The sequence below is a fragment of the Mastomys coucha genome, unplaced genomic scaffold (assembly GCF_008632895.1).
Source record: "Mastomys coucha isolate ucsf_1 unplaced genomic scaffold, UCSF_Mcou_1 pScaffold9, whole genome shotgun sequence".
Classification (NCBI taxonomy): domain Eukaryota; kingdom Metazoa; phylum Chordata; class Mammalia; order Rodentia; family Muridae; genus Mastomys; species Mastomys coucha.
In genome coordinates this window covers 52,201,607-52,210,910 of record NW_022196915.1, presented here as the reverse complement: position 1 = coordinate 52,210,910, position 9,304 = coordinate 52,201,607, and the positions used below count along the sequence as shown (strand labels likewise).

Sequence of the window (9,304 nt, the reverse complement as noted above, 5' to 3'; positions counted from 1 at the left end):
AAGAACACAAATGCCAGCCCAGGATACTATACCCAGCAAAACTCTCAATTACCATAGATGGTGAAAACTAGATATTCCATGATAAAACAAAATTTACACAATATCTTTCCACAAATCCAGCCCTAAAAGGATAATAGATGGAAAACATCAACACAAGGAGCAAAACTACACCCTAGAAGAAGCAAGAAGGTAATCTTTCAACAAATCCACACAAATCTAATTCCACCTCTTACTACAAAAACAACAGGAAGTGACAATTACTTTTCTTAATATATTAATTTGAAAATTAATATTACCAACATATCTTAATCGATTGAAATTCAATAATGTGAGGAATTGGAAATTTGTTGATTGTCATCCAATGATCTCTCTACTATGGTAATTGGAGAAATAGGTCCAACATTGTACAATCTATATACACTGTCAGCTTGTTTGTTTGCGACAGTGTCTTGCTGTGTACAACATAAGGGTCTTCAAATCTTGCTTCTCCTATCTCAGCCTCTCTATTAGTAGTATTGTTTATTTCATGTTTTTACACTATGATACGGTTTTTAGAACAGCTTATATATTTCAAAAGTATTTATATATCTAAAAGAAACATAGACGATTAACTAGGGATGTGGCTTGTAAGAGAACAACAAAGTGAAACTGAATGCTTTGCTTGACATTTGTAACTCTTGTATCAAGTTTGAAGAAAAGGTCTTTATAAGTTACTTTTTCTCTGAGATGAATGCTTTTCCAAATTATCACAGCTAATGAACCAAATTCTTACCTTCACCTAATGTCTGTGCCAACCTCCAAGCAGAACCATTGTTCATTGAAACAGTTGGCAAATGACTTTATGGATAGACCATCTTAATACCTACACCATTTCTTAAATGGATGTAACCTGTTCTCTGTGGGCTGAGAATGAAGTCACTCACTCAAGTCAAATAGCTTTGACCATAGCAGGAAGTCTGCATCCAAAACTCGAGCCTACAATTCATTTCTTGGTGCAGCAGAACTGTCATCTCTCAGCTTAGCTACAATGGAGGTAAAATCCTTTGGTGATGTGAGGGTCATTGAAATACAGCCTTATTACAGTGAAAAAAAAAAAAAAAAAAAAAAAAAAAAAAAAGAACTGTAGGATGCCCACAACATCACCCTCATGGACATCTCCATGGGAGAGGACAGTCTGTGGGAAATCCAAATAGAGTTTCCATGTTACCTGCTTTAGCTCTTTGTTCCTTTTACTGTGTAATCCTCAAAGAGCCCTTGCAATGTGCAGAGCAGTTAGCCTGCAGGTACTCTCTGTCCAGTTGAGAATAGGATATTAATGACTTGCCATGACTAGCAACCTCGAGGAGCTCAGTTCTATGTGGCTAACCATTATCAGTTATATAAGGTCTCTCCCTCTCTCTCTCTCTCTCTCTCTCTCTCTCTCTCTCTCTCTTTCTCTCTCTCCCCAGGAGAAATATTGTCTGCAAGCTTTCAGGTCATTGAGTTAACTGATTCTTTTTCAGATGTTGAGAGTAAAAGCCTTTCTCTTTCTTCCAGTGTGGTTTTGTGTGAAATATTGCCATCCTTTGGATCAATGAGATGCAATAGTAAATGAATGAAACTAATGACTATTTCCCTGTGTTAACACTCCAGCATATATATAGTAAGCCTTCCATACATAACTGACTCATTGAACCAAAAGTAATTAAAATAGTTTCTTTTCATTTGTCTATTTCACCGTTTTTTTATTAAGTGACATAAATCATCACCTCAGACATTTTTTTTTTTTCCCGAGACAGGGCTTCTCTGTGTAGCCCTGGCTGCCCTGGAACTCACTCTGTAGACCAGGCTGGCCTCAAACTCAGAAATCCACCTGCCTCTGCCTTCCAAGTGCTGGGATTAAAGGCGTGCGCCACCACTGCCCAGCTCACCTCCAGGTTTCTAATCCTTTGCTAGTCAGCATGAAAATGTCTGCTCCATGTACCAACATGTTCTTCCCTTGAAGAATACCAGGCTGTGCCATGTAAGCACATGCTCATTTGAGATCCCAGCATTATTTCTTCCTCTAGTTGGTTACACTTCTGTCCCATGTCTTTTTCCAGTTGAAATCACAGCCTGGGTTCATTTGTGTTTCCTTCGTGTGAAGGGTTGATTGCTTGATTTTCCAGTTGGAATAATATTTGTGTAGTTGAAACTGACCCCTCTTAAATTTCATTTTAAAAAGCTTGGCTGTTAACTGTACCCAATAGAGAGGGAAGCCTGTTCTTATGGGACTGTGAGTTGTTTGGCCTTGCCTGTGTATCTCAGTCTGTCTGATTGCTGCGACAGACACTGACAGGAGCAGGAGAGATTTACTTACTGCAGTTTCAGAGGTGCAAAGTCCAGGACCAAGATCTATTGATAGCAAAGGATCATGCTTGGTGTCTTATGCAGGTCATTCATCTGAGGGGACACCCCTGTGTCTTCGCATAGCTGAAAAGACAAACTGCCTTCCTTTATCCTTACACCCCATAACTTAACCTTCCGATTGCCTCAACTCTTATTCTGTTGCTCTGAGGATGACATCTTGACATGAGCATCTGGGTGAGAGAGCTGCAGATGACCCCTCGAAGATGAAGATTAGCTGTATGCAAAAAAGAACCCCTGCTGGCCCTTCCCTGTCACAGGTCCTAACTGTCACACTCTTCTTGATGGAGTTAAAGTCATAGGAGTTTCTAGGTTTAATTTATCCTGCTTTTTAAAGGAAAAGTAGAGTTACTTTCTCAGCTGTGTAATTGATCCCCTTAGAAACAAAGAGATGTCTGCCAGTGGTTGAGGCATCCTACCAACAGGACCCCTCCACTGCCTGCTCCCTCCCTCCATAGAAAAAGATAGAACTGTCATGTGGGAAGTGGGTGTTCATGTACATGAGAGCAACGGCCAGAGGAGAACATTATTATCCCTTTGAGGCAGGATCTATCACTGAACTACAGCCAACTGCCAGCCATTCTAGCCCTTCTCCATCCCAACACACTGCCACACCCAGCCTTTAACACGGTTGCTGAACATCTGAACCCATGTCATTCTAGTAACACTTGCATGTGCTTCACCCTCTGAACCATCTTCCCATCCCTCAGTAGTCAAGAACTCAAACAAGTGGATTTGTTCTATTTGTGTCTTGGCTAATTGTTTTAATCTTCATACACACATACACACACACACACACACACACACACACACACACACATACACCATTTCCTAGACCTCATGCAATTTGTAATTAACCTCCCATAGGCAGTGGTTAGGCATTTAGCAAGGAGTCTTGAGTCCTTTCTTAGAGCAGGCAGAGCTATGTCTTAAGCTAGGTGGTATCGCACCTAGCCAGGGAGAGTGGATCAGAAAGCAGGGGGTTTCTCTCTACATCAGGGGCTTGGAGACTAAGCACATTAGCAAAGACAAGGGATTTAAGATGCAGTCACTGCTGATTTCCAGGTTGCAGATGCCCTAGGAAGCTGGTGGCCCTTGGCAGCCAGAATTGGAGATCATCTGGGGACAGGGACTTCCCCACTGCATGCTGAGTGGCCCCTTACCTTATGGAATGAGTCACACCCTCTCCCTTTAATTTCCATGTTGCCTGGGTCAGCATTCCCTTGAAAGAAGACTGCAGAAGCCATTTTAATAACTGCTTGTGGAGTACACAGTTCAGTCTATACAAATGTTTTTCTTCTCCCAAAAGATGTAGGACAGAAATGGAGGCCAGAGAGATAACACAAGGCTGGTTACCAGAGTGACGTCTGAGGATATTGCTATAGCCAATTTTGTGATGTTCCTTTTCCCCTTGCCTCATTTTGCCATTGTCATAGCTGGCAAAGTAGTGAACATTTTTACTCTGCCTAAAATAAAAATAAGGTCCTTGTGACATGGATAAGTTCTGATGGTGGACTAAGTAACTCTGAAGATAAACAAAGCTAGACTTTAGGCTGTGTCCCTCCCCACCTTTAATAATTGTAATAACTGGGGACTCTACAGTGACACCCACACACACACACACCTTTGATATTATTGTAATAACTACAGTGAGCACCCCAGTGACCCCATCGGAGAGCACTTGAGCCCTGCTCATTCCCAGCCTGGGGATCTGGCAGCAGCCCACACGAGCAATGGAGTGGAGAGTTCCTGCTTGCACAGCTGTGTGTTCCTTCTGCAGGGGAGAGGCAGCAACAGTCAGGCCGATCTGGGACCGAGACAGCCTAGCACGTCAGCACGGTCCAGGAGGCTACTGACGTCAGCTCCAGAGGGTAATTGCTTTCTCCTGGCTGACTAACACAAGGAAAGTTACCGTGACGGAGGACTTTGCCTGAGATGGAGCCCCACCAAGGCAGAAGGGAGGCAGATAGGGCCTTCACCCACCCAGGTGACACCACATTCTCTTTCCAGCTGGCCAAGAGCAGGCACAATACTGTGCCAGTTTGTCCTTCAAATTGGAGAAATGGTCATGTCATAACTGCAGGAGTCAGGATGCATAAGAAATGCAGGGGGAGGATGGAATTTGGACTAGACAGAAGCTCGGCTCTCCATAGGACTCAAAGCCTCTCAGAGTCCCAGGAGCTGTCTTGGGCTGCTGTGTGTTCCTGAGAACAAAGCTAAGCTGACCAGAGATGGCCCCAATGTAGCCAGTGCCTCCTCCAACCTAGTCTCAAGAACCCAGTTTTATATGAAGGAGTTAGATTCCCCAGGAACAAGAGGCTCCCTTGGAATCATTGCTGAGAAATGCTCCCGTGAGCTCCAGGAAAGCCCATGTCTTAGCCACACACCTGGGAACTCACAATTCTCCCTCTCACTCACCTTCTCCTGGTCATCCAGGCTTATCTAGGCCTGGAGTATATGAAAACACTGCCCAGCTGCAGATCTTAAAACTAGGCCATCGTCTTACTTTGATGGGGAACATAACAAACAAGCAGGATTATGTGTGTGGGCCTGAACATAAGTAAATCTAGTGGATCATTTCGGACACCCCCAAGTAGAAAGGAAGGAGCCAAGTATCAGGGTGAGTCAGCAACTGGGAGCTGAGTGATTGCAGGGTCAATAGACCTGTGCTGTGTCTCTCCTTCTGGATGCTTGAGACCCTTACAACATAAGTAAGTCCATGAGAAATGGCTCCTCTTGGCCAGCAAAGTGGGGATCTGTAAGGTTCCAAAGAGTTGCCTTTCCCACCTTCTGGTGTAGTCCTCCCATCTACTGTGTATAGTCCTCCTACCTACCTACTGTGTGTAGTCCTCCCACCTTCTGTGTGTAGTCCTCCCACCTTCTGTGTGTAGTCCTCCCACCTTTGTGTGTAGTCCTCCCATCTACTGTGTGTAGTCCTCCCATCTACTGTGTGTAGCACCCCCCCCATCTGTGTGTCATATCCCCCCACCCTCTGCCTCACAGTGCCAACCCAGTTCTCGTTTTCTACAGTGTGTCCTGCAGGAGCACACTGCTCTGCATGTACACAACATGAAAATAATGAGTATATAATAGGTCCCCAGACTTTTACTGCATCCTAATTATGTGCTAGTCACTGTAATGACCCCAGTGACAGAAGCTATTGGCTTAAAGACCTGACACCCCAGGAGGAGAGGCAGACACACTGGAATAAAGCATTCAGTACTGAAACAATGTCACTGTGATTAAAGTCTGTCCTTCTAGCCAGTAGGGAGAGGCGTGAGTCCTGACAACTGGAGGAAGCCTCTGTCTAGAGGAAAGGAACCCCAGGGTCTCCATACCTGGTGGGACTGGAGGGCAGGTGAGCAAGGCTGCAGAGGCATGGCAGGTCAGTGAGGCTCCCTGACGGCCAGTTTTGTCCTTCAATAGAAGGACCATAGAGACAGGGTTAAAGCCAAAGAGAAGACTGTAAGAGACCTTGTATTACATTTCAGACAGGAATTTAGTCTTCAGGACCTACCTGCCATTAGTGCTCCTAGGCTCTGAATTCACATTTCTTTCTGATGGCTTGTCAGGTGGGGTTGTCTCTTCTTGTCCTCATACAGGCATGTGGGTCACAAGGAAGAACACTGACTTTTACACAGGTCTCACCTGCTCTGGCTTTCACCAAAAGTGGCGCCACCTATAAAAAGCTCCTTTGTCTAGTGAGAGTGAGTCAGACTTGGAATTTGCTGTTCAGTTTCTGGTGAACGGTGTTCTAGAAGGAACTGGGAGCAGGTGACCGTGTCTATACCTGGAACACACTGGATTGTTCTGGTCTCATCATCTTAGCTGCCTCCTCTCTGGACCCACTCCGCCTTAGTTTCCTGAATCCTTCAGACAGTTTGAGCTCTTGAAACACTTTCACATATGTATTAAATGACTGTGCCCCCGGGGTTTTGTAATGAGGTGTGACATTTGTAGTGAGGTGCCAAGAAGGTGGCTTCAGTAACGTGTAACAGCATTCTCAGCATGGTGGGGCCCTGAGCCCTTAGCATCTTTTACATGTAACTATTATCTCACCTAATGTAACCGGAGTCTCCTATCCCTAAATTTTGTGTGAAAGGAATGTTTCAGATCTGGCTCCATCTGCACAGTTCTGAGAGATGGCTCCACATGGATACATATACCATAGTTGCTTTTTCACCGCTGTGTTATATTTCCTTGTGAGTATATCCACCTATAGTTGATGGATACTTGAGTTCTTTCTTCTCTTGGAGTACTAGAATATTATGTCACCTGTTGGACATAGCATTTCTCTTTTCATTAAGGTGGATACCTGCTGGTTCTTGGAGTATGTCTATGATATAGAAGTTGGGGAAAATTGTTCCTTTGGAGGTTGAGCCTTCCTCTTCTCAATGAGCCTGTGCTGTTGTCCATGCCCATTATTCATATGTCCATCATCTCCTTCTCCTGCACCTGCCCATGTCAGACAGAAGTCTTGATAATAACACGACTAGTAGAAATGTGCAAAGCAGTGTGGGCCCCTGGTTAGAGTCAGTCCTAGTGAGCTGTGTCCATCCATCTGTCCATCTGGCCTAATGCTTAAAACATTCTGAAGTGGGTAGAAACAGACAGTGTTCCTCAGTGTTTGGGTTGAAGATGGCGTACTTACTGATGTCTGAGGTTGAGGCAGCCTTGTGGGGCTGAGCCCTTGCCTGCATCCTGTAGAAACTCTCAGTATTGCCAGAACTGAAGGATACCAAGCTGGCATCCACGGAGACCTGGGAGTTGTTTGGCGGGGTTTTCCCCACCAAACCTTTCTCTTCACAAACCATGGGTTCCTGTGAGCCAGGGCCATTCCATCAAATCCACTTCCCTGGCGACATCTCATGAAAGAAAGCTTTCTCCTGGGACCCTCATGTACTCCCAGCACCTCAGACGGCCGCCATGTGTTGCTTTACAAGCTGTGCGGAGATCCCATTTCCCATCTGTCCTCTCATTCACCTCCAGAAAACTGTTTGGAATACAGGCCTCCTGGATGTGAAATCCCCTCTTGTCCTGTGTTCCCTACTGTAGTGCTGAACAACATTGCTACATCTGTTGTGCCTCCATGAATGTGCTGCCATATACCCTGGTCCTGTGCTAGCTGTTAGGAAAGGGCATTTCTCCCACAGCAGAGTCTGTGTTCACAGAAGCCAGCATACTAGAAATGGGGCAAGTTTCTCTATGAGATTCGGTTTGGACAGTAGTACAGCCTGAGTGAGAGACAGGGTGTGAGGCTAAGGGGTTCATGGCTGACTTCTGAGAGCTACTAAAATTGGGCTGACTAGAGCTCTGGTACCTTGTTTCCCTGCAGGGGTCGGCACAAGAAATTACTACCGAAAGATTGGCTACAGATTGCAAGGCCCGTACATGGTAAAGATGCTCAAATAATGACCTCCCCAGTCTACCTTCTAGCAGCATCCTCCCGACAGAAGATTCAAGTGTGGTCTCCTGAATCCCCAGCAGAGGCTGAGGAGGTAAACGGCCTGCACGCTCCTGGACGGTCCTCTGCCCTCTCCCTGTGGCGGCTGCCGCTTACAACTCTGACCCCTGTGACAGAGGCCAGACCCACTTCTTTATGTGCCCATAGAGCCTCTTCTAGTTTTAAGGCTTAAATGATTTTTCCAGTTTCTAAATTCTGCATGAAGGCTGCAGGTGACCTATTTTGGCTCAGACGCTGTGACCAGAGCAAATCAACTCCTTTGGCCATCATCACTCATGATTGTCATTTGAGGGGCAGCCTCTGGAGAAGTTCATTTATATATCCAAAGACGAAAGCCAAACTGCAGCACAGACAAGCTGTCAGGCGTGACACTCTGCCCTTTAACTACATGCACATTCACCCTGGAATTTAGAAAATGAGCTTTGCACTGGAAATCTCAGTGGTTGTGCCGTGTCTTGATATGTGCTGTATTTGGGGAAAGAAGAGCTGAGGTGGTGGGTTGTGTTAATAAGCATGATGCCAGCCATCTCCAGCCCATCCTGTCAGAAGCCTGCCCTGACCTGGGCCATCTCAGAAGCCTTTCCTTTGTCTCACGTCTGTGAAAGTCTATACGTCCATACCCCTAACACCTGCAGGACAGTGTGAACTACCTCCAGCGTGCTGGGCTAGCTTGTGCCAGCCAGTTCATCTGTCCTGAGCAGACATGGTCCAGAATGCATAGCTAGCCCTGGTCAGGACTAGTCCACCCTCAGAAATGTCTCTGCATGTTAATTCTGTAAGGTAGGTGGTGTTGATGGTGCTGCATGAAGAAGGTAGGAGTTAGGCTAGTGTGTGAATGCAGGCCTGTCTGACCTACATGGAAGGACATGGGCTTGCCAGAGCTTTCTTCACCATCCAACTTGTCCCCTGAGAAGGCAGGCTCTGAGAGACAGCCTGCCTCGCCTGGGCATCTGTCCTTTCCAGCAGTGTTTAGTGAAAGCTGTTCTCTAAAAGGTCTGAAAAATAAAGTCTTTAGTGTAAAAGAAGAGTCGCTGCATGGCGCTTTTTTTCCCTCGTGCTGTAAATGTGATGGCATTTGTCAGGAATTTACAGGTTTTGCTCCTGGCCTGTGACACTGGCTGTTTCCCCTGGTGCCATTTCCCATCTCATTATGCTGCTGAAGGTGAGTGGCAGCAGCTTCTTGGAGGGTGCACTGTGGTACTCCAGCCACTCTCTAGAAACATAGTTGAGGGAATTTAGCAATTTCTTAGTTCTAGATTTTCCCCATAAATATAAAAGTATTAAGCTAATGAAGCGCACTCGTTACTGGAGTCGGTGTGTGCTGGGCCAGCAGAGGGCGAGGACCCCCTTCCTGCAGCATGCCTAGCACACATGTGTTCCTGGGTGTCTCTTGTTCATCTCTCACCCAAATGAATCAAAACACACAAAGGAGCTATCAGAAAGGCAAGGGTGTAC

At 45.8% G+C, this 9,304-nt stretch overlaps 1 protein-coding gene across 2 annotated transcripts in view; it reads left to right on the top strand.

The window, feature by feature from the left end:
- The window catches only part of Elp3 (elongator acetyltransferase complex subunit 3), a 64,645-nt gene extending 55,769 nt beyond the window's left edge, over window positions 1–8,876 (top strand). Inside the window, exon 15 of one of the 2 annotated variants that reach the window (XM_031360838.1) lies at window positions 7,721–8,876. In XM_031360838.1, coding sequence (XP_031216698.1) covers window positions 7,721–7,797 — 77 coding nt within the window. In that variant the 3' untranslated portion in view covers window positions 7,798–8,876. The remainder of the gene's footprint in view (window positions 1–7,720) is intronic. The other variant, XM_031360839.1, reaches the window with a different exon arrangement.
- The last annotated feature ends 428 nt before the right edge of the window (window positions 8,877–9,304 follow it).